The following is a 26,887-nucleotide window of genomic DNA, read 5'->3' on the forward strand; positions in this document are numbered from 1 at the left end:
TTATTGGCTCTTTGTTCGGCATTCTTGTGTGAGCTTGCGGTTCGGTACACTTGTTTTTCTTGAAAACCTTAATTTTACGCATTTTCTTTGCATTTTTTAATTTAAAATAGTGCGGCTTTTGTCGAAAAAACAGTGGAGGTGCTAATCTAATAAAATAAATGCTACTTTACAAACAATTTAATAAAAAAACCTCATTCAAACATGCATTTTGTGTGTACTCTCAAAATATGATTTTCTTTTCATTGGCCCAGAAAAGAAGAGAAGGAAAAATAATTATTGAGTAGAGGAGACTGGCTGACTGCTGCGTAGGAAGTGCATGGAAAAACTTCTCGGTACAACAAAAACGAAGAGTTCATAAAAACAGACTACATAAAAATGTTTATTTAGTGTGTGGTGTGGTGGAGTTGGTGTTCTTTCACAATTCCTAGGTGAAAGAAACATAAAAATAGAAGATGAATTGAATTGGAAGCATTTTAAGCAGAAAATAAACAAACTTTTAATGTCTGTTGAATGGTAAAATAAACAAAAAAATATGCATTACAAAGTCGAATGGTTGAAAAGTGGAAGGAGGGCAGAAGAAAATCCCAGCAATGAATGCAATCCAACTAAATGAGCGAACATTAAACTACAGCAAAAACAAAGAAACAATACAACAACAAAAACAAACATCAAGTTCCATTCAATTCCCGAGAACGGTGTGTGGTGCGTGCATTTGCTTGCTTTTTGTGAAGAAACCCAATGATGTGATGAGAAAAACAGGACCAGTTTATGTGCTTCGATGCTGCTGTTGTTGTTGTCGTTGTTCTTGTAAAGAAAAGTAGAAGAAGAAAAATAAATTGGAAAACGGGAGCAAGTAGTCGGCCTGCAAACAGCGGACAACAACGCATGATGGCAGTGTTGTTCATGTAAAGTACAAAAAGCACTTGAAGACGAAAAACAACAACAAAAATACCAAGGAACAGTCGAAGTTCTAAAATTAAAAATTTCCGTAATTATTTCTTCTGTTTTTGCTTCAATTGTGGTCACTGCAACAGTAGGCAGCAATAAAATGAAAAATGCTCACCAAGAAATTGAATTATTTCGCTCATAATCAATGAAGGGTGTTGGTGGTGGACTGGATTGCAGATGTAAAAGTGTAATTTACCTGTTTTTATCCTTACAAATACAACGTAAATCCTAACCGAGAAGGATTATAACAAAATTACCTGGAAAGGATTTTCTTACAAAGTGTTATTATTGAAAATTTTCCCAGAGAGCCGATTACAATTTAATTTTCATTTCCCCTGTTATTCCTATTTTGCATACCGCAGACAAAGGAACCACACAGCCGACGAACGAAAATAAAAACTAGCAATTGAAACTTGCGATTAATTGCGCGTGGTGATTTATTTAAATGTGTGTAAAAGTGAAATTGTTAGGGGAGAAAAGCCCGAGTAAAAATGTCAAATGACACATTAAAGGACTTTTGAACTTTGGTGTAAAAGGCTATAAACAGACAGCCAGAGTGTGTGAAGTGTGTTATATAGTGGAGAGTGCTGTAGAGTGGCAATTAAATAATTGTCAAATAGTTTAAACTACACAAATAAATATAAAAAATATTTTTCACATAAATATAAAGTTGAAAATTATAAAAAAAAGTTGTTAAAACGCTTTTTTCCATAAAGGGCTGTTGTGCTGAGAAAGAAGAAGAAGGAGGAGGTTTCTTTTGCAAATTTCCTGCTACTATTCTAATACAACTCTGCACATTGACATAACACACTGAACATACTCCACACAACAAAAGGCAACAACGTAACAAAGAAGAAGAATTTGTAAACAGGCCCGGCCGGCTGGGCAATTGTTTTCATTTATTTGCTGTGTAATTATTATAAATTAATAAAATAAATAAAATTGTTATTATTATTTTCGCAGGAAATGTGCATGGATAAACATTAAAACAAATCTACAAAGAATTATTTTTAAAGAAAAACAACAAAACAAATAGTGTCCCTTATATTTTTGTGTTCTCTCTCTATCTCTCTTGGTGTGTGAATTCAGTGTGTGAGAACGTGTGTCGGTTCTCTTTCCGTGTTTGCTGGCGCACTCGGTTGCCGGAGAGAGCGCGTTTGTGTATATGTATCAGGTAAATCATCAACACAAAACAACCGGGGACTTTGAAAAATTCTCCAACATGTCGAATTCATTTCGTTATCTAACCTCAACGGATACAGACCAGCAGCAGCAAGAAGAACATACACACCGAAATCAGCAGCAACAGCCGCCTCAAACATGTACTTCCAGTGTTGGTGGCACAGAAGACACGAAATCCAATGCGGATACCAACAAAAGCCTCCATAATGTTCCTGATGCCATCAATAGTGACCAACACGACAACACAAGCAATAATCAAAATCATGCAGCGATGGAAGATGAGTCAGGCACAATGGCGACGACGGAAAATTCAGACACATTTAATCAAAATGAAAATTCACTAACTGGGGCCTTGGAGCGGGATGGCATGGTTACCGGCAATCATCAGCAAATGAGTCCGGGCCTAAGTTTATTACAAGCTGCGGCTGCATCATCGCCACCTCCTCACAGTTACCGGCATTCGCGTGCTTACAGACATTTTAAGAATCCCCCACAACCCCATATGTGTATACGTACCACAACCGAGGCCGGTGAGGAGTTATTCATCAATGTGCTGAGTTGGACGCGTATTGTTATACCTCAGGAACCCAGTGATCCCATACCGTTGTATGGCGGCATGAGGGTAAGTTAAATTTATTTTCCTATTAAATAGTTTCTAAACTTTGCCTTGGAAATTATGTCTAATGTCTGTATTTGTGTATATTTTTTTTGTATTGTTTCAAGGTACCACCTGGCAGTCCCCGTAGTCCTCCCATTGTATTTGCTGTTATGGCCAATCCAGAAGTATTAAAAGATTCCGGCCGCCATAGCAAAGACCCCGAAGAAAGACGTGCCATGGTTGAGTTAATGTGTGATTTTGTTGAGGCCATGAATCCTGGTGTTAAATTAGTAAGGTAAGTACGAATTGGTACTGTACAAAACAAGAATGCTATCCTTTGTGTATATACCTACATGAAAGACAACGCCCTGTAACAAAATCCTTCCCACACACACACTCACACACAAATGCATACATATTACCATCCTTGCAAAAAAATATATACTTGGAATTTTTTCCATAGCTGTCCGGTTTTCTTGAACCCTTATCAAACGTAAATTGATGTGACATATTTTATTTTCCCGACATATGACTGTGCAACATTAAAGATATATTGTTGATTATTAATGAAGATGAAAGGTTTTATATGTGTGTAGCCTACGGTTTTTCTGGCAAAGTACATGAAGCGTGCACCGTCGCCATTTAATGCATATCTCATACCATCGGTTTTGTGGAGCGAAAATCAACCACCATTACGTCTTGGTGTCCCTGCCAGAAAATGGAATGGGTTTTAATTTTCAAAAATGCAAAAGACATAACAGGTTTAAAGATTTCAAATCTTTTTTTTTTTTTTGTAGAATGCATAGGCACTTTTGTAAATGAATTTTCTGCGACCACTTTTTCTCTTGGGGTTTAATACAACCATTTTTAATTTCTACATTATCAGCAGGGGTTATTTGCAGGAATGTTTTATGTGTGTATATAATAGCCACCCATTCCAAAGCCCACTTTGCTTTGCATTTCCGTATACACACATGTTGACAAAAAAAAGGAAAGCATTCAAAATCTATCAGAAGCATCAAAAACAAAAATAAATATATTTCGCATTAATCAATAATTCAGTCCAAAAAGACAGTATTAAAAATATTATCATCTGCCATATGATTTGTAATTTTTCAAACAACATCTCTATCACTGAAAAGTGTGAAGTATTTCATGATGTATATTTTCACAAAATTTGCAAAATTTGTAATTGAGTTTTATAGAGAAAAACGGACTTGAATTTCCTTCGGCCCACTCCGAAAAACTCCAATAACATTCCTGATATATTGGGTACTGTGACTCGGGTACAAATTCCACGTTAGAACAGATTCTACAGATCCGGTTTCGGTAACGTTTGAAAGTTTATGAAAATATCGCACAGTGGATGTATAGTATTTAACAAACAAAGTCTTCAAGGCGCTAGCCGACAGCATTTGGGTGCGGATATGGAAACCTTGTTGACCTCTTATAAGACGATAGGTCGGACTGTGGTTAGCTATACGGTTCTAGTGTGGTCTGCGTATAAGAGTGTAACGAAATGGACAATTATATAAATTACGGAATGCCGCCCTGAAAACTGCAATAGAATGCGTCCTCATGACTTCTGCGGACCATTTACATGAGGAAACGAAGGATATTCCCTTACGTTAGCATCATTATATGCTTTCTTTGCAGTACCTGCTTGAGTGTTACCATGTGAGTTATCCTTGCAATTATATGTCATACAGAAATCTTCACCCAGGTGTGTCAAGAGGGAAAATTTATCAATTTGCAAAAATTGATAACTATTTAAGTAGGTCTTCGAATAAATTTAATAATCCTTGCTAGATTTGACTATAAGGAGCTTCCCCGTACCATCCAAGATAAAAAAATCAAAACCATATTGTTTGAGCGATATTTTCATAAGCTTTTAAACTTGGATAGGAGGGTATATTAACTTTGTCATTCCGTTTGTAACATCCCTAAATATTCGTCGTAGACCCCATAAAGTATATATATTTATAATCATCATAAAATTCTAAGTCGAACTAAATGTGTTCGTCTATCTGTCTGTTTGTCTGTTGTAATCACAGATTATTTGACGTAGCGCGTCAAAATTTACCAGAACAATATGTATTGTGTCTAGGATAGTTTGTATTAAAAATAAGATATATAGGTCCACGTTTTGGTATAGTCCTCATACAACGGTACCTGCCAATATTCGGTGTTTTGATGATTTTTGCCACATTTTTTAGCGGATTTTTCCAGAAATTGGTATTTGTAGTTCGTAATGGGTTCTTGCTCGTGCGCATTTGTAGGGTACAATGGAAACGTTGTATGTATATGGTCACGTTTTGGTATAGCACCATATAACGGTAACTTTCGATATTCCGTATTTTGATGATTTTTGCCACACTATTTTCGCGGATTTGTCTAAAAATTGGTATTTGTGGGTCATAATGGTTTCTAGTTCCGGTAGCGAAACATTGTATGTATAGGACCACATTTTGGTATTGCCCTCATGTAACGGTACCTCCCGATATTCGGAATATTGGTGATTTTTGTCACATTTTTCACGGATTTGTCTAAAAATTGGCATTTGTGGGACATAATAGTTTCTAGTTTCGGTAGTGAAACGTTATATGTAAAGGTCCACATTTTGGTATAGCCCCCATGTTACGGTACCTGCCGATATTCGATATTATGATAAAAATTGCTATTTGTAGCTCATAATAGGTTCTAGCGCGGTGGCAGAATGATAATGATACTAACCGATAATCGGTATTTTGATAATCTTAATTCTTATGGTGAAACAAAATTCAGTTCAGAACATTTTTTAAACAAAAAAAGTTGTTAGGAAAACATTGTTCTTGAGAACTAATAAATAAATTGCCAATTGTTGATGAAAAAATGTGAAATGTTTGAAAATTTATTGTGCGCAACACTGTATTAAAAAAGTTATGCGATATCATTTCTATGTTGTCTGGTATGTGAAGAAAAACATTGGATCCGCTTTATTTTCTCATGGGTTATTTTCTATTTTTTCTGTCACTGGTTCTGGTAGTCATTCAATTGAAAATAAAATAATTGACTCATCCCATCCCCAGCCATTCGGTATGATCTTTAACATTTGTATCGTTTCTTATCTAAAATGAGAAGAAAATGTACGCAGATACGCATATATGTATCTGTATATATGCTCAAATTACACACCGACATTGGCGCATTCTTTTGGCTTGGAACGGCTCATGTGTGTTTAGCAATGTAGACGTCGGATGACTACCATCCATTTGAACACTTGCCATCGAAAAACACTTTAATTGAAGTGAAAAGAAAATCGTATTCAATTATATGTAGTCTCTAAGTATTTCTGCCGCCTGCCAACATATATATTTATGGGAATAGGAATAGACCATGGCGGCGGTATGGCTTGATGACAATTCAGTGTGTGTGTCAACACATTTCTCGGGTTTGCTATTTTGTTCTTCAAGCATGACATTATTGAACCAACGACATTCCACTGTCGCACGTATGCGTTAATATTAGCCAAACAACAGTTGATGCCGGGTGATTGCCTTGCTTCTTGTTGTGCCAAAGAATGTTTCTTTTAAACTGTTAGACCCCGTAGCAATAAGTTCAAATACTAAAAGTGATATATATTTTAGATCGGTGAGAATGTAATTTTTAATGGTCACGCCAGGACTCGAATAAAATTCAATAGGTGAACATAACTTCCACAGGCCTGTGTTTTGTTTGAAAGTCGTAGATGAGTTAAATGTATTAAGTTCCGTTACTCTGCCCTGCCATTTGCATAAACTATTCGGTTACCAGAGTAATATTAAGAGTGGTCCATTCAAATCTGGATGGATACTTGGAGCGTTGTTGTCACTTGAAGCTTTTGGCCAGTTGAAGGATGGTTGACGGCTTCACATTCGCTGCTGTAAAAAATCATATTTTTCTTCGTCCGCACACAGCCTCCAGTAGTCAGTATCAGTTTACTATTTGTCGTCTTGGACCATATATTCATTATTGCAACATATTACATCATCTGACCCAAAGGATAAGGTAGGAAAGACTTTGGTTTCGGAGAGACACTAATCCTCATCAGTTTCTTGTTTTTTTTTTTCTGGGAGATATACTCACCAGGAGTTATTAAAAAAGCAGCTCCTATGACAAAAACTTTTTTATATTCCCTTTGTCTAAAATTCCATCGTTATCCCTTGCACAGTTCAGCTCATCTTTATAACAATAATAGAAATAATCTTAAAAAATCTAATGTTGGACTTATTAAAGTCCATTGAAAAACCTTTTTAAAAATAAATATTGGCCCTCTAATTGTCCTTGAAAAACATGCTTACATTTGACACTTCAATACTCATTAAAGAAATATTCATTAAAAAATATGCTCTTTAACCCCAATGGCCCACGAAAAAAAAAAACTATTTTAAAAGTTTTTAAAATTTAAAAAAGTCTATTTTCAACTCCTAATAGTCCTTTGAAAAACAATATCTTAAAAATCCAAATTTTGGACCTTCAAATGCCATTCAGAGAATATTTTGGAAAAAAAATTTGACATCCGTAGTATCTGTAAATTTTTTTTTAAATTTTTTTAAAAAAATTGTTTTTGAGGAATCCACGTTTGGACCTCTAAGATTCCTTAAAAATTGTCACGTAACTGGACGTTCCTGTGTTGTTTTTTTTCTTTAGATAGCCCACTTTATGGTATTTCAAGGTCTTTAACAGGATTCTCCTACCCATTTTCACCGAAATTTGCAGTTAAAAACAAAACTCGTTCGAATATTGAAACCTTATACATTTATTTTTAAAGTTTTTCTTTAACTCCACCACCATAACCATATGGCTAGAGAGGGTATATATAATTTGATAGGTCAAAACGTGTCTCTTTGGACCAAATCCGTTTCAGAACATTTGGAGTCGGTCTAGCGATGTCCGTCCGTCTGTCTGTCTGGCTGGTCGATGCGCACGATAACTCTCGAAAGGAGCATCAGATTTGGTTCAAACTTGGTACATCGTAATATTTTTGTCAAACTTAGATCGAGTTCGGAGATGGGCAATATCGGCCCACTCCTTCTGGGCCGATACACAAAAGGTCGAAATTTTCAAAAAATATATTTTTTGCCCAGAATGAGAAAGTATAATCCGATTTTGCTCATACTTTGCAAATCCTAATAGTTGCGTCAGTGCTAGGTCTTGTGTGAAACTTGACAATATCGGTCCACTCCATCAAGTACCTCCCCACAAAGGGTCAAAATTTTGAATAATTACAACTCTTATTAAATGTGATGTAAGATTCCGATTGTCTTCCAATTACACATATCACAATATTTTTATCAAGGTCTGGTGTGAAAATGGAATATATCGGTCTTCTCCTTCTGGTATCTCCCTCACAAAGGGTCAAAATTTTGAATAAGAAAACGATTATAAAATCCAAAATAAGCATCCGGTTCTCTTTATATTTCACATATCCCTTTATTTCTACTAACACAAGATCTGCTGTTAAGATTGGATACATCGGTCTATTCACTCTGGTACCTCCCCGACAAAGACTTTGAATACCCATGAAGTTCATAAATCGCGAAATTAACATCCGATTCGATTCGGACTTGGCACATCTCAATATTTCTATCAACACAAGATCTGTTAAAAAGATATTAGTTATCGGAACATTCCATCTGGTACCTCCCCCACAAAGGATCAAAATTATGAATATCAATGGAGCTCATAAAACGCGAAGTTAACATCCGATTCCCTTCAGACTTGGTACATCTCAATATTTCCATCAACACAAGATCTGTTAAAAAGATATAAGTTATCGGAACATTCGTTCTGGTACCTCAAAATTATGAATAATAATGGAGCTCATAAAACGCGAAGTTAACATCCGATTCCATTCAGACTTGTTACATCTCAATATTTCCATCAACACAAGATCTGTTATATATGGTCCTTCCCCCGATAGAGTTTAAGATTTTGAAAAACAAAACGCTCAAAAAACGCGAAATAAGCATCCACCTCTCTTCAAATTTAACATATACAACAAAATATTGCTAACAAAAGATCTGTTGTGAAGATGTTATATATATGTGAACCCCTTCTGGTACCTAACCCACAAAGGGTACCAATTCTCAGGAAAGCGAGCCTGATTTATTTCTATAGGGAAAATTTGTCTTTCTTTTTTCTATAGAAACATGTGTTGTGAAGATGTTATATATCTGCGAACCCTTTTGCTACCTCAACCAAAAAATGTCACAATTTCCCCCATTAGGGGACTTATTGGTTTTGCTGATATTTCGGGTTCTCAGTTATGGAAACTCTGCGAAAAAGTTTAAAATAGCTTACCGGTTGAGTATTACATCCCAGAAATAATACGTCTTACTTTTGAGACTTAGAGTGTCAGGCTGAACCTACGAGCATTTTCTATTTTTTTTATGATAGAATAAATGAAGAGTTGCGAGGGGGAAATGCTATTTCCACACATTTCATACTTGAATAAACACATGTCTATGTGGTGTTTACCTGTCGCTGCTTTGGGCAGGTCATATTTAAAATCTTAAATACCCATGGGTATATTTTTTTCATTTGTCTTCTCTCACACATTCATTTGCAATGTTGGTGGCATCTGTTTTTCATATTTTATCGAAATTGAAAACTATTGGTCCATATAATTTTTGGCATGCTGCAAAGAAAACACCTCAACGTGTCAGAGTACATCAAATTCCACAGTATGCTAAATAAACTCAATATCAATTGAAATAATTGCAATTGAAATATGCAACCGTCGACTGTCTGTCGGCAGTGTCTAGATTACGGCGGCGATTGTCGGCATTTTTGGCAATTTGTTGGTGTATTCTTTCTGGGATTTTTCTTACAAACTATTTTTTTTGGTTTGTCTATTAAATAGCGTATATTTGCAAAGTGTGTCTAAATGAGTTGGCGCACCAATGTTGAATGTAAATATAAAACCATTTGGCTGATTGCAAAATTTCACAGTAATTGTTGTGTATGATAATTATAATTAATTGTGTTTTAATTAATGTGTGATTTTAATAACTTAATTAAATGGGTGGAACATAAATTCTATGAATGACAAGATAATGTGCAAGTTCTTTTGCCAACATTAAAAATATCTTCTACTTTACTTTCCTCATTTTTAAATCTTTGCCAAAAAAAAATTATGCGTGCATGCCATTCATGAAAGAAATATTAGCTTTGTTATGCTAAAATTTTGACCATTTCTTTAGCACGATTTTATATTAGCCATTGAGTAGATGTGTATTGAACATATGTATGTCCATACATATATATTTTAATGAGGAATTTCCTGTTGAACACATTTGCTTTGTGAAATGTGACGGAGCTTCTCTGCTCCGTTCGTATCATACATTCTTTTTTAGTTTAGTATTTGGCAGTACAGATCGATCAGTCAACAACCCTAATAAGCCAATATCATCTGCTATGTTGTATCAAGATGATCGATGGTGACATTTATTCTTGGTGACATCTAGTATTCCTCCATTGCTTTGTTGAGTTTTGAATATGGCGGGAAATATGAAATGACATTGCTAGTGAAATATATATGGTGTGAGGATGTCAATGGGTTTTCGCATTTCTGTATGTCTACATGGAGCATATCAACTTGGGTTGGTATGATGGATGGTGAGAATCGATTCATTAGGTAACAAGTAAGAATGTAAACTTCGCTGCGTCCTCATTTCAAAAGGGGGAAATAATTAATTTTATTATTTCTTCTAATTTTATTTATGCAGTACTCCTCATTGGTGCAGGGTACTTTTTCTATTTGTGTTTAACTTGTAAAAAGATAGACCCCCAGTTAATTTCGGTGATTACCATAGAATTGCATTTTATGCCCGGTTGAGATGGAATTTTGACCAGCTGAATGGCCCAAGGACAAACCCTATTCAAATTGGTTTCTTGAGGGATCTGGTCGGTATAATCTATCAGTAAGCATAGTATAAATTTGACAGAAATATATACAGCTGGCGCACGTTTCGTTGTTGTAACAGCTTCACCTGTTTTCTTTAATTTCTGCTAATCCGGTTATTGCTCCAGACTCAAAAGGTAGGCTGTAGCCAAACATCTTCTGGAGTGAATAGCGTAGGTTTGGCAGAGCAATTAAATAGGTGTTGGAGGCCTGTATCCGACGACGGGTAAACGTTTCGCACATCTTTGTAATTTTGTGCCTAACGAATTAAGACGAATACACCATCCTGAACATAATTGCGGGTTGAGAACCTAGTTGCACCTACTTTGCACTTTGTCGCAGATAGACTTGAGAATACTATCAAATGTGACCCCTATGGAGGTTCGTGTCGGAATTATATGTCCTTCGACCTGCACATTCTGCTCACCGTCGCATACCATGGGTTAAAGAGTGTGGCCATTGATTTGGTGCCGGATATTTCAATTTTCCTCGCGCGGAAGTAGGCGACAAGCTCCTCTTCCTATCATTCTTTTTCCAATGCTGCAACACTTCAGATGGTCTAGACCCTTTTTCCACTTATGCCTATTTACCAACCGGTTGACACCCACTGTCAATCCACTCATTCTGGAATCAATAGGTTTGGAACGAAGGAGATCATCAGGCTCACTTGCTAGTCCAGCTGCCTTTGCTGGGAAATTTGGTCTAATTTCGGATATTCGACTAGCAGGTATTTACCAAGGCGCTGCAACTTTGATGATGTTCCGGAAAATGCTTTGCGGCAGTAGAAATGACGGGTTGCCAAGTCTTTTCATTTATCGGACCGGGTGACACTATGGTTAAGTCTGGCGAACTGTGACATTCTCCTCTCATTCGGGGGGTGCTTAACGTGCAGTGAGTGGAGCGGTCAATCTGTTCTGCCAGCGCTGATATCTACTGGTCATTACATAGATAGGAAGGAATGTCATAACTCGTGGTGGACATTAAAATCTCCTAGCACAAGTTGGTTATTGCCTACCAAAAGCGGGGTAATATCGGGCAAAAAAGTGGTGTTAATCGGCGGGATATACACATTAAACGCATCTACCTCGGCAGTTTCATACTTGACAGCTACTCCAATACATTCCCAGAGATTAGTCCAGGTGAGATAGAGCTGTATTGAACGGAATGGTGTAAAAGGAACGCTATTTCCCCGTTCCCACTTCAGGTGTGATCGTTCCTCATTACGATGTAACCATAACAACGTTATAGGCTGCAATTTTCATTGAGCTTGGTTTGCACCTCTGCTATCAAAGTATTTCTCAGACATCATTCATCATCATTCTCACTGGCCGATAAAGCTGCGACATTTTTTTCCAGTTCAATGTTCAACAATGTAAATTTAGAGCGAAATTTTGTAACGAATGTCCAAAAAGCAACTGCGGAACATTCATGAACTGTTTAAACTGGTGTTGCCTAATAGAGTATAGCTAAAAATCACCCTATAACCTAATCGCTTTTTGTCGATTCTTCCTAAACTGATTTTTCTCCTTTCTTTTCTTTGTTTGCAGAAATGCTGTTATACTTAAAGATCGTGATATATCCGGTGAACTGAAAGATGTCTGGAATGCGGTACAAGCTCAAAGAGATCGCGAGCGAGAAGAACAAATGATGCAACAGCGACAACAACAACAGCAACAACATTATCATAATTTAACAACAAATGGTGGAGCTGTACCACCCGTCTCCTTGAGTCCAGGACTAAGCAATAACTCAGCAATGCTTCAGCAACAACAACAGCAGCAGCAGCAAATATTCCCCAAGGGCGGAGGTTTGATTGGTAATTTTATGGGTGAAGGTACTCCACCTAGAAGTAGAAAATTATTAATGCAACAAGAAATGCACAAAAACGAAGAAAATGGCGGTGACATTGAAGTAACGAAACCCATTAACCTGGCCCAACTGGCCGAACATTTGGACAATAAGGCTGCAGCAGCCGTGTCATCGCTGGGAGCTGACGAAATACACTCACCCACTGAAAAGCCACACGATGAGAATCATCCAAATGATATCATCACAAGTAATGGTAATAATACAAAGGACTCGACTGATTCAAATCGTGGCGTTGTGGGCATAACACAGAGGAATGAGTTGAACAATCAGCTGAATGCAAATAATTTAGATGCTAAAACTCAGATAATAAGTAATGGGGGCACAATCAGCAATGGTGCTATAGCAACGAATGCAAATAATACCGAATCCAATGCCGCAAACTCGGCTGAAACTGTTAACTGTACTTTGGCCACAAATAATACGGCGAAGAATAGTCATAATAACTCAACCCCTCCACCTGCTCTTGCCTCCACTAATAACATAGCCAACAACCCTGCCGCCCAACCAACAACAGCCGTAACACAACCGGCTGCTGCTTTAAATCCTCCACCAACCACCAAAAAGGAGAAACTTGGTGGTTTCTTGCCAAACGGTTGTATATTTCCACGCTTTACAAAGAACAACAAACACAAGGATAAGGATAAAGAAGGCAAGACAAAGGACAAAGAAAAGAATGTTCTTTTAAGTGCTTTGAAAAAGTCCAAGGACAAAAAATCACAGGCGGCCGCCGCCGCCGCTGGTGCAGCCGCAGCTGCCGCTGCAAATGCAAATCATCAAGATGAAAAACAACAAAAAGAACTGATTAATACCTCAACAACAACCACAACATCACCAATATCAATAACCACTGCCAATACCACAATAGCCACAATGTCACCAACATCTGGGGCGACATTACCGCCAACCGATTCAACCAATAATCACCTCAACAAAAAGAATTGTCTACAACAGCTGGAATGTGAGGTACAAAAATTGGATTTGAATCACATTGATGGCAATACATCCTCCTCATCATCCTCCACTGCAAACATGACAGCTACATCCACCTCCAACAACAGTCATACCGGAGTTGGTGTTCATTAGGGATCATCATCCAATCATTACGCGATTGTATAAGAATGTCAATCTCCCCCCCATGTTAGATGTGTGGAGCGTCGTACAAAACAAACAAAAAAAAACAAACTGGCAGCTAGTTAGCTAAGATGTGTAGCTATATAAATTGCACATATGCACACTTCTCTTCCTAACAACCTATCTTCAAACGTGGCCGTGTACTTTAGTAGGTATGATATACATATATGTTTGTAAAAAAAAATTATCCCTCGCCCATCTTGTAAAATTGTATTATACATTTTTGTTTCTAATTTTTAAGGTAAAGCAAAACAAACAAACAAACGTTAATTTTTTAGGAAGGTGGTGTGATCGATTGCATTGAAAGTAAACAGTCGAGTAGATATAGACCACATGTTTTCTTTTAACATGTCTTTCCATGTTGCCCATGGAAATTTTTTAGTTTTTTTTCGAAAGTTTCCAAACATTTGAAACCATGATTAAACTATCTCTTCTGATGAGATAATTCCGAAATGTCATACTCGTTTCGTTTTAAGTAAATAAGTTTCGCCTGAGAGTCGAAATCTATGCGTCACATTATAATTTCAGATTTTGCAGGAAATTCCTGGCAAATTTCGAACAATCTATGCGTCACATTAAGATTTGGGATTTTGCAGGAAATTCCTGACAAATTTCGAATCAAAGCTGCTATGGGGAAGCTATAATATTTGCCTTAAACCGACCTAACTTTTTTAATTCATTTTTTTATTGCAATTTTGTGTAACTCAATGATGTTTAATTTCAATGAAAAATCGCACGAACACACCTACTCTAATAATAATGTAAGTTCTATTCAATATGTGTTGTATTATTAATAATTTAATATTTTTATTTGACAAAATGTACATCTAAAGATGTATAAAATTATCGAATATATACTTTGTTGTCTTTTTTAATGCCTATTTATCGCCCATCACCACCTGGAACAACAATTCACAAACACACAAAACTATAGCAAAAAGTCAATTCTTTTCATAGAACGAACATTGCGTTTAAAAAAGAAAAAACAATAACAAAGAGCATTATTAAACAAGACTTGGAATATACAATAAATTTAAACATTTTTTGATATACAATCTATGAAGAATGGTAGGAAAAACAAGAAAACAATAACAAAATAATAGCAATTTTTACAAACAACACACAAAAATCACTGTAGCATAATTGAATGATCATCAAAACTTATGATCTTATGGAGGATAACGACACAATCAAGGGACATGGTTGGCCTATTTCAATATTTTTTTTAACATATATAGAGCCGAACTGATAACTCTCCCCCAAAAATCACTCCACCCAAAGACAATTTTTTTGATTAAAATATAGACATCTCATCACGTTTCAAAATACAAAAAAATCTAATATATCTTTATAGATGTATATTAAATAAAAAAATTCCAACACTTGTCTCTCGAATCACATTCTTTACACTTCAATCCCAGCTCTATCCGTATTTAGAACAGTATTAAAAAAAAAACCAAAACAAAACTATCACAAACAAAATGTGCCATTATATGAAGTAACAAAGAAAAAACAAACAAACACACACAAAAAGAAAATAATTAACAAAAAGCAATATAAAATAGAGTTTGAAATTTTCCGAATTCATTGCTTGTTTTACAGTGCAAATTCAATTTACAAAAAAAAGTCCATATTACACAGAACAGAATTCTTTCCAAACGATATTTTACTTTCCGTGTTTTACAAATTGTGAAATGTTGATTCGAAACATCATTATTGTTTAAAGTTGATTTAAGAAAGCTCATACTGGGGCCAAATCCTTGCATTCGATATCGAACTTAATTTGAAAATGTGAATTTTAAATTTGATAAATTGAAATTTTCGGTCAAAACTAACAGTAAATGAATATTAGAGCTTCTATTAAAATGTTCATTATCATATATCTAATCTTTATTTCGATCAAATTAAAGTCCATATTGAATGCGAAAATTTTACCTCCGTATAAGGGTTTTTGCCATTCTATATTAATTTATTGTTTTTTAAACTATGTATTTAAGTCTTTAAATCTCATCTTACATGCCATTAATACGATTAAAAAGCATTTCCATTTTATTTATTCGAATATTTTAATATGAATTTTTTGCAATTAAATGTGGTTTCCATTTCAAATAGTAAAGTTGGACTCACATTTCTTGTATTTTAAATATTGCCAAGTACTTTTTCTTCCAAAACAAACACCATGTCAATGAATTGCAAATCTTTTTGCTATTTAATGCTTTGTTCCAGTACCTGCAAGAATCTACTAATTCTGACATTTTTTTCGATATCATAAAGAGAAAATTGGTTACCGTAGTAAAATATTTTATATTCTTGTAGAACTGGAACAGAGGCCATAAAATCGTCATATCTCATTTACAATTTTTGCTAATGCCAAATTTATATTTTTTACTAATTTCTAAAACAATAATCCATTGCTCATCGCAAAGAGGAATGAGGTACCTATTTTACAAAGGTGCTTTCTAATACACAGCGTTTTTACGGTTTCTTATTTGGAATCGTAATATTGTTAAAAAATACAGGGTGAAACATACATCAATTATTGTTGTTCCCTGTTTACATGTGTATCTCACCATTATTTATTCTTCAAGGCCTATTTAAATAATCTGAAAATATATATGTTAAAAAATTAGTAAATTCTTAAGACCCATTTCACATACTGAGTGAATTACGCATATGTCTCTATAAAAATGGGTGTGTTTCTTCTATTATCAACTACAAAGTCCACATGCAAGAGAACTATATTGTAACCTATCCCCAAGCATTTTGGAAATATATAAAATAAAAGGGCCAAGTTTGCGACTTTTCTGAATTTTTCAAAATTAGTCCTCCAGCACACCTTTAAATTGGGCTCAAAAAGTTTCACCTGACAGGCGAAGCTAAAACAATTCATTGGCAAACATTGAGTCTGGGTCGTAGAATACATATATTTTTTCGTAAAAAATTATCCTTTCGATCAAACTCATCCAATTTCATTATCCTTTGCATGGGGCCCTTTAATATTTTTTAGTTTCTTAAATAATATTTGTGGGCTACAAATAGAATATTATTGATTATCACACACATAACCTCTTCATACAACTTCTCAATTGAGTCAACAAAATACATTTTATGTTAGTATACGTGATAAAATCAATAATTTTCAACACTTAAGGAATATTGTAATATTAAAAAAGCAAAGAAAATTGAATTGGCTTGGTTTCCAGATCACGTCCCCGGTTATTGAATCTCCTTATCCATATTATTATTTTTACGACAATTCTGATAGTGATTTTAAACTGATATCATGCGATTTCTCCCAGGACAACTGTGAATTTTTGAAGTTTAAATTTGTTTGAATGGTCACTTCGTGTGAGAAAAATGTAGAATTATTTGTTTTGAATGCCAATTCCGAGAGTACCGAAAAGTAATCTGAAAAACACAGCCAATTTCATTTTTAATATTGCAATATTAATTAAAACGTGAGCAGATCGACTCTTATAATTAAGAAAAATACGATTGCGGAACCTCATTTTTAATGGAACTTAGCATTTGACCACCGGCAATGTGTTTCGCTTTTTAACCTAAGCATCTTGAAGTTTAGGTTACCGAATAATCAGACCGACGCCTAGTCTCATTAAACATTATAAATCAAAAAGACAACTGTCCCGAAACACAGAATAGTTTATCGCTTAAATCCTAATACAAAATTTCTTATTTGAGTACTATTAACTAAGAGAAATGTTTCATGCAGTGTGTACATTTTTAATGACGAGTGTACATTAAACATTTACAGTCAACTGAAGCATCAGGAGAAACGCAGATCACTCTGATCGAATTTAAACATAACAAAGTAATATTTGTTGTGAAGTTACGCGTATCGTAGCATTAATTCGCTGTAAAAGTGTTTTGAAACCAAATAACAATGTCAACAATTAATGTTTAATATGTGTAAAATTGAAAGTCACCCCACCAAGCGAATAAATCTTGGACATTCAATTCGTTTGGTGGGATTATAAAACGCGTGATCCTTTGTATAATTCAGACGCGTTTGATGATAGATAATTGCAATCAAAAATTATTTATGATGTTCATTGAACGTAATACAGTCCCATTAATAACTTGTGTCTCATAGTATTAACAATTATATGCTATTCAAAATTTATCACAAAATCGTAAAATATTGTCGCCTTTATACAAAATCTCTCTACTTATATATGATTGTATTGATTCATTATAATACAGAAACGTGAAACTTTAGATATCGAAGTTTGCAACTTTTCCATCTCTAGGGACTTTTGAAATTATATAATTTCAATTTACAATATAAAAAAAATTAAAAAATAAATATGTAGAGCACTGAAAAATAGCACCAACAGACATAGGTTGTACTACAACATGTAGTACCCCTAGCATCCATTTAAACCTACTTTCGATGCAAATTTTTATGAAAATTAAGGCTCTTGATTGCCAGTTGTCATTTTTCAGCATCGACTGAGTATGGGGCAGATGGCAATGCGAAGTATCGTTTCAGGTGCAATAATATCAAGTTATATTTGATATCCATCCATTTATATAATATATATTAGATTGAGAAGAAAAATCTATTACAAATTTGTTCAACAACGGCAACCGTCACAACGGTGTATGGTTTCTAAATAGAAATGTACTGTAAACTATTTTTAAAATTTTCGTTATAAATAACAACACTGTTGCTTTTAGGTATATTTTTTCGCGTATATAGAATTTCTTTATTGAGATCAAAAATTGATTCGTTTGTAAACGTCTATTCTAATTACTGATCAAGTACAAAAGTGTCGTGATTTTTTTTATCGCATTCAACATTATCAATAGGTTGTGTTTCGTCTATAATAGATGTATTCCTCTTTATATAAATTACAGAAATTAATTCTTTTAATACCCTACACCACATAGTGGCAAGGGTATTGTGTCCTTGTGCATTTGTTTGTAACAAGCCAGAGGAAACGAGATAGAACCATAGTTCGTTTTAATGATCTGCATTGAATCACATTCCTAGTCGATTTTTGTAAGTCCGTCCGTCCGTCTGTCCATGTATTTTGTAAACAAAGTACAGGTCGCATTTATTGCCCGATCCAGATTAAATGTTGCACAAATCATTTGTTTGGCTTAAGGACGAACTCAATTGAAATTGGATATAATCGGTCAAAATTTGGATATAGCTCCTATATATATCTACGTCCGATTTGTCTTCTTTGTGCAGCAGCCGATTTCAAGTTAATTGTGCACCAAATAGGCAATACAAGCCCCAATTGAAAAGCTAAAAATTCTTCGGCATATTTAGTCCTTTGAACTTTAAATTATAATCATAGCTTGTATGATTTAATTCTACCATAAAAAATTTAATTGTGATGTGAAGCTCTACTAAATATGCAAGACTTTCTTTACTGTTATTTTCTTTGAGTTGTAGATCTGAACTGATTTTTCTTCGCAGAATACAAAAAGCATACAAATTAATAATAATTATTATTAGATTGTATTTTTTTGGTTGTAATCCATAACGTAACACTCCGGATATAGGAGCTTGCAAATTATTCATCTCAAGGAATTTAAGAAATGTTATAAATTAATAATATTTCATTTTTATACAATTACTGCAGCAGGCGGTAACCCAGCATCCAGGTACCAATTTCGCAAATTAAATTCAGTAGGTAAAAAATGGTGTAGAACAACGAAATAGTAATAACAGTGAACGTTCAGAAATGTTCTCTAAAATATTTTTAAAATTTTCATTAAGAATTCCCTTTATATAAAATTTCTTTATTGAGATCAAAAATTGATTCGTTTTGAGTTACCCTACATTCGGGTAGTGTTGTTATAAACGAAATTCAACTTTAATTTTCTAGCTTGGCCTAAGAGCCAGTGTCTTATTTATTGATATTTCTTTTGTGAGGGAATTCCATTGAATTTGTACATGATTTCTGCATAGATCTGCAAATATCAAGGAATTTCCTTCAACATATGGTTCATACTCTATTTCGCATTCATTCTTATTATATTTTACATTCATAATGATTCTTACTTGCTGAGTCTTACAAACTATGAAGAGAGAAAACTGTGGGACAGAACTGAGAGAACTGTGGGACAGAACAATCATCGCACAGCCAGTACAACAACAGCACGCTTACATTGTAGACAATATTACTGCTTGTAATATGATCTCAGCATAATTTGTCGCTTGTTCAATTCATAACTTCTTTCTTCATAACATCTTATTTAAAATATATAGATTAGATTATGAGTGAGATTCAAAAAAAATCTCTTTTTACAAAATTTCTTTATTGAGAACAAAAATTGATTGTTTTTATCATTTCACAAGATAACAAATAATGATGACTTTTTGATTAAATATAACTCCCCAAAAAGAGTTTATTTTTCTTATTTATTTTAGTATAAATCCTAATTGGGAAATTGTTTTCGTCGATGCTTTTCCATAATTATTAAATTTTGATTTTATTGCAACGCTCTCAGTCTAGCTTAGCAGACTAAGATTAACACCTCGATGCTCACGCTGACTGCCGTAGGAGCATTCGCGGTCGCTTGTATTACTTCACTTATCTTCGTTTGCGTGCTTCCTATAGTTCAGAACTTCAGAAATTCTTTCTTATAGCTTAAAATAATACATTTTTTAAATATTTCCAAATTCATGTAGTAAAAAATTGTTCTGGACACGAGCGGCAAGCGGTTACTGGTTGCTAATGCCAGTAGGTTAATGCAGCGTTTTTTCTTCTTTTTACATTCAAGAAAATAGCTGCTTATCCGGAAGTCTATCTCGTTTATCCTACACCACAACCTAGTGGCACGATCCCTGGGAGGTAGGGGAAGCAGCATTAACTTCTCGTAAACGAAAGGGATTTTTTCTGTAAGTAGACTTAGAATCTGTTCATGACAAAGAACCTGACAAAATTCAACCACTAATATTAATATCGTACAACAAAATTTCTTTATTGTGTAAATTAAATCGTAAGATAAAGCATATACTGCGCAATTTTAAGCAAAACACGATTTATAAATATCTCGAGAGTTTTATCTATATTAACTGATGGAGGGACTTTGTAGGTCCCTCCTTTGAACTTTTTATTGGAGTTCAGCAACTAATTAATTATCTTATTTGAAACTTACTTTTACAAAAGTTCTCTACTGTGTCTAAACATTCTTCAAATAACCGAATAATTAAAACATCTATTCTTGTCGTACAACTGATTACTAATGTCACCTTCGAAATATTGATTTGCTATTTCGAAAGTCTGAGTATTACAAAATCAGATATTAATAGATTTTTATTTACATATACCACCACATTCTCTAATTGGAATGTGAAAAGCTTTGCTTGCCAAAGAAAAATATACAAAACTTCTTTATTGATTAGCCTTTTTGGTAATTATCAGAAGTATTCATGGGCAAAGAATTTTTTATTTCATTTTAAAATGATATAAACATCAAAGCGTTACTTGCCATTTGAGGGGAAGAGGGAGGAACAATCCTCTCCTTTTTCTCTTCACAAATAAATTATAATTATGTATACATAATTGTTGCACATTCTTGTGTAACAATCTAACATGACTTTTTTAAGTATCCTTTAAGTTACAGAATATTATTACCGTTAGAGCTAATCGATATATTGATACTTTCGATCTGTATAAGTGAATTATAATTGTTTATCGGATTGTATATTTATTCAATATTAACAAAACAATCGTTTATGAAATGCGATTTCAACAACAAACCATCCTTTTTTAAGAAGAGGAGAATTTTAACTATTAATGTTAGTTCTTAACTACAAACTGTAATAAATTGAGACTTTATGTTTTGTTGGCTTTGCTAATGGAGCAAGCTTGATGGTTGTCAGCACAAGTCTGCCCTTCTTTATTTTGCCTTTTCGTATTTATAATAAAATTCTTAATTCTAACAAAAATTCTTAAATCTAGATATCACTCAATACTCTTTTCTGTTAACCAATCAGAAAAGAGTTCTTACAAAACTATTTTACAATGAAGTATATTTGTATGTGTGTATGTGATGTTTTTACATATGTTGTCATGCATTTCACATTTTCATTCATATTCATATTTTGGAATTTCACTCAATCAAATTTACTATTGGGATATTCTTTTTCTACTAACTCGTTGAAATCCGTCTGTAGGTTCACAATTTCTAGTTTCTTTTTCTCTATTGTTTCCCTCGTATAAGGCTTGCCTAATGATTTTTTAGCATTCGACAACAAAATTTCTAACGATTGTAAAACCTTATCCATGGTACCAAATCAGTGATGTGTGAGTGGACTTATTGCTATTACTATTTTACAATATTAATCTTTTTTTTTTTAAAAAATTATTGCAACGCGCTTACTCGAGCTTGTTGCTTACGTGCTTGCTTCTTTACATATTTTTTTAAGTACTTAACAATAACCACCAAGGTTATTATAATGCAAACTAATATTAGTACCTCAATGCTAATACTAACGGCTGTTGGTGCATTGGCCGTAGCCTGTATCACCTCGCTTATTTTTGTTTGGGTACTTCCCATGATTATCAAAATATATTTTTGTTTTCATAAACTCATAATATTTTTCTTTTTTGTTTTTATTTAATTTTTAATGAAGTCATATTATATTTTTTTTTTGTTATTGGGTTTTTTTTTTTTTTTTTTAAAAAAAAATTATAGTCTGTTGACCACGAGCGCAACGCGCTTACTGGTCCTAACGTCTGCAAATTGATGCAGCGTTTTATTTATTCTTCTGATTTCTGGTGCTGAGATAGTTCCTTAAGAGGAAATCTATCTCATCGATGCGTGCCCAGAGCCTGGAAGCACGTTCCCAGGGAGGTGGCGGATCAGCATTTATCTCCCGTATCAGGAGAGCTCTTTCTTTTTTTTTAGTCTCCACGTGTAGCCTCCTCTCGTCCTTGGTCTGCTCACCTTCGGGATCTTTATTTCATCCTCTGTCCTAATCAGTCTGTTTCTCTTCCTATATTCATCTATGGTTAGTGGCTGCGGTCCCGACATTAAGTGTTTTCAAATCCACGATCCACGGCTTGGATCGGACTGCCCGGACAGTATGGCAGTGTCTTCAAAATAAAAAAATGTTTTTTTTTTTTTTTTTTTTTTAACTGCGGATAGAACGCAGGAACTGCGGATGGAACGCAGGATACTTGCTGACTAAAGAGCAAGATTTGGCAGGATCGCCATGTAATAAATTGAGACTTTATGTTTTGTTGGCTTTGCTAATGGAGCAAGCTTGATGGTTGTCAGCACAAGTCTGCCCTTCTTTATTTTGCCTTTTCGTATTTATAATAAAATTCTTAATTCTAACAAAAATTCTTAAATCTAGATATCACTCAATACTCTTTTCTGTTAACCAATCAGAAAAGAGTTCTTACAAAACTATTTTACAATGAAGTATATTTGTATGTGTGTATGTGATGTTTTTACATATGTTGTCATGCATTTCACATTTTCATTCATATTCATATTTTGGAATTTCACTCAATCAAATTTACTATTGGGATATTCTTCATTCCCATTGGCCGAACTCTGATTCATTACAATAGTATTTGAGTTTCCAATTGGAAACTCTAAACTGTCGCCCAACATATGAGTAAGCATAAAGCAATGAACTTCATATGAGCAGCGCTCTGAAAAACAAAGAAACAATGAAAGCAATGAACTCGTTGTGGCACTGACCAACTCAACAAAACAAAATACTGAATATCAAAATGCATGGCAACATAATGTGATGGTGACACACTACAAAACCCCTATCACAAATCACCAAATATTATTGCCCATTTAAATGTTAGCTTACATATCTTTTTTCCTCACAAAAAAATAACATTTAAACACCTCCTAAACAGAACACTTAACTGTTTACTCCAAAGGGAGAGAGCATTTTAAATGCGAGCCCTCCCCAATTTTTACTTACTTACAAATGTTGCATAATTTGCACATGTTGCATTTGGCTTTCCCAATGCAAAATCCCAAAAACTTATTACACTATATTTCAAGTGGATTTCAAAGTCAGTTATATCTACTACAACGTGAAACAATTAAACGGTGCAAAATTAAAGTTATTTTTTCCAGAAAATGTGTCTTTAAATTAATTTCCAATTAAATTAAACTTTCCTTTATCAATTGGAAAATACTATTACGCTTATACTATGGAATGAGATGTCAAAATATTGCTACCATCTCAGGATTTTGTATTACGCAATCGATTATAAACATTAAAGATCGACATGTTCTAAACTGAAGAGTCCACGTCGATATTTATCCTGTTTGGATTTTATTTGAGACTTGTAATCCCCAGGTTTTCTTTCTTAACCTGGTGTAATAAGTTACTTTTATGTTTTGTTGGCTTGCTGATAGAGCAAGCTTGATGGATGTCAGCACAAGTCTGACTTCTTTATTTTTCCTTTTTGTATTTATAATAAAATTCTTAATTCTAACAAAAATTCTTAAATCTAGATATCACTCAATACTCTTTTCTGTTAACCAATCAGAAAAGAGTTCTTACAAATCTATTTTACAACGAAGTATATTTGTATGTGTGTATGTGATATTTTTAAATTTGCATTTCATATTTTCATTCATACTCATATTTTGGAATTTCACTCAATCAAATTTACTATTGTGATATTCTTCATTTCCATTGGCCGAATTCTGATTCATTACAATAGTATTTGAGTTTCCAATTGGAAACTCTAAACTGTCGCCCAACATATGAGTAAGCATGAAGCAATGAACTTCATATGAGTAGCGCTTTGAAAACAAAGAAACAATGAAAGCAATGAACTCGTTGTGGCACTGGCCAACTCAACAAAACAAAATACGAACATCAAAATGCATGTCAACATAAAGTGGAATCTGAACTTGACATTTTATTTTACATTGTTATTCTATTAAATTTAAGAAAATTACATTCTTAATATTTTTGTGACAAATTATGTCACTATTAGTTCTTTAACACAGTCGTATTTGGTTGTCTCTTTTTCTCTAACTTCCTTATTAATTGCTTTCTGCCGTCTATGCGTCTGACATTGTCTGTAGATTAATTTGAACTGTCACGAGCCATCTGTTCTCGTTGTAAGGCAGGCATCATTGCCTATGTGACGAGTACATATGAGAGTAGACATAATTGAGAGAGAAATAAGCCAGAGAGTAATTATCTTATAACAAATATACCACCATATGTCTCTTGAAAATTGTTATTTGCAATATTCAATTGCGAATAAAAGTATCGTTTTGAATAAAACTATATGAAGCTTACAAAGAATTGTAAGGGGATCTGTTTTGGAAGAGAAATCGAGGAAATAACAAGTGGAGAATAATATATAAGGTTGTACAATAAAATAATGGAAATGTTTTTTAATCGTATGAAAAGAAATAATTGGATGGAATAAAACAATAAAAGAAGAAAAAATCCTTTTTAACACATCACACTGCATTGGAAAGGCATAAAGGAAATTGCTTTTATTACAAATTTATAAAATTAAATAATAAATATTTAAAAGTGTTTGCTACTAATTTTTTCACCTATTCATTTCAACCTTTTTTTCCAACATCAGTCATTCCTATCAAATATTTTTCCTCTACTCTTCATTGGCAACTAAGCTTGAAACCATGTCGTGTACAACTAGCTAGAATCTTGGGCAGCGTATTAACAAATTATAAAATAAAAAAAGAATTTATTACATAAAAACCAATTATTTACGAAACTACTATTAGTTATTTTGTTTTATTTTTTTCTTTTCTATAAATATATATTTATTTAGTTTATAATGTTGTATTTAAATTATTATTATTATTTTAGGTATGTAACGAAAACAAACAATGAATGCAAATAAATAATCAAAATTTCAATACTCTATGTTTAATTAAAAAAAATCAAAAAAAAAAAAATACAAAAAAAAAAAAAAAAATAAGTACATTTGCAAAAGAATGTTAAATAAAATAAGAACAGATACCAACCAATCAACCCGAAATACAAAAGCAAAATATTGCGTTAATTTTCTTATATTACAACAAAAAAACACAAATTATATATACATAGAAAATATATTATAAATCTTTTTATATGATTGTGAATGAACTTAAAAAAAGAATATGTAATAAAACAAACAAAAAAACTGATATATACACAAAAAACCCACTCAGAGTTTTATTTATGCAATAAGTTTAATATATTTCATATTTGTAAATCGTTGTCGTAAATATTCAAATGTTGGGTTTGTTGCAGCGGTAAGTTTATCGATTCTTCTTAACAAGTACATGGATAAAAGGCTAAAACTATTAAATCCAGGATGAATTTCGTAAAATTGGTCTGATGATACACGAACCAAAACAACAGGAAATTCAAATGATGTGTAAAGACGTGTTTTCTTATTTTGAAGCTGGGGTAGATTCAGCGGGGGCTAGGGTCGCCACAAATAATTTAGCTTTATGGACCTTTGAGAAATGAAAGTAGAAGGATATTCTGTTATAAAACGATATAATACTTTTTATATACCCTCAGCCATATGGCTAAAGAGGGTATATATCATTTGATGCGGCCAAAACGTACCTCATCGAAATAAAGGTTTTAAAACCAAGGCCTCTTTGGACCAAATCCGTTTCCGGACATTTGGAGGCGATTTAGGGATGTCCGTCTGTTTCTCTGTCTGGATGGTGCGCAGGTTAACTCTCGGAGGGAGTATCTGATTTGATCCTAACTTGGCACATCGCAATATTATTGTCAAACGTTGATCGAGTTTGGAGACGGGCAATAACGGTCAACTCATTCTGGTACCTTTCGCACCAAATGTCAAAATTTTCAAAGAAAATATTTTATTGCAGATTTTGCTCCAACTTTGCAAATCCTAATATTTGCATGAGTACTATGTTAGGTGCGAAAATGGACAATATCGTTAAACTCCATCAAATACGTCCCCCACAATGGGTCAAAAATTTTGAATAATTATAACTCTTATAAAATGTGAAATAAGAGTCTGACTCTTTTCAAATTTCACACATCCCAATATTTTTGTTAACCCAAGGCCTGGTGTTAAAATAGAACATATCGGTCCACTCCTTCCGGTATGTCCCCCGCAAAGGGCCAAAATTTTGAATATTCGAGAAACTCTTAACACACTAAAGGAACATCCGTTTCCTTTCAGACTTGGTACATCTCAATATTTCTGTAAATACAGGATTTGTTATAATGATGGTAGAGATCGGACCATTCCTTC

General features: G+C 33.9%; 1 protein-coding gene across 6 annotated transcripts; it reads left to right on the forward strand.

The window, feature by feature from the left end:
- Positions 1-25,562, forward strand: LOC101898239 (putative mediator of RNA polymerase II transcription subunit 26). 6 transcript variants are annotated; one of them, XR_009343151.1, is made up of 5 exons: positions 1-1,395; positions 1,912-2,752; positions 2,854-3,023; positions 12,200-13,804; positions 25,474-25,562. XR_009343151.1 is itself a non-coding variant. In XM_020039898.2 (4 exons), the coding sequence occupies exons 2-4, from the start codon at positions 2,114-2,116 to the stop codon at positions 13,602-13,604; spliced, it is 2,214 nt and encodes a 737-aa protein (XP_019895457.1). In that variant the 5' UTR covers positions 1-1,395; positions 1,912-2,113; the 3' UTR covers positions 13,605-25,315. The 6 variants fall into 6 exon arrangements, 5 of the variants coding, with proteins under 5 accessions (XP_019895457.1, XP_005176593.1, XP_005176596.1 ...); XM_020039898.2 differs by lacking the exon at positions 25,474-25,562 and having other exon boundaries at positions 12,200-25,315; XM_005176536.4 differs by lacking the exon at positions 25,474-25,562 and having other exon boundaries at positions 1-1,135; positions 12,200-25,315.
- Positions 25,563-26,887: the final 1,325 nt, after the last annotated feature.

This window comes from Musca domestica, unplaced genomic scaffold (genome assembly GCF_030504385.1).
Source record: "Musca domestica strain aabys unplaced genomic scaffold, Musca_domestica.polishedcontigs.V.1.1 45, whole genome shotgun sequence".
Taxonomy (NCBI): Eukaryota; Metazoa; Arthropoda; class Insecta; order Diptera; family Muscidae; genus Musca; species Musca domestica.

Bases quoted from the DNA above. Each gene is read 5' to 3' on its own strand.
- LOC101898239 (XM_020039898.2), top strand. From the start codon at position 2,114: ATGTATCAGGTAAATCATCAACACAAAACAACCGGGGACTTTGAAAAA. The intron at 2,753-2,853 runs GTAAGTTAAATT...TATTGTTTCAAG, and splicing joins CGTTGTATGGCGGCATGAGG to GTACCACCTGGCAGTCCCCG. The intron at 3,024-12,199 runs GTAAGTACGAAT...CTTTGTTTGCAG, and splicing joins CCTGGTGTTAAATTAGTAAG to AAATGCTGTTATACTTAAAG.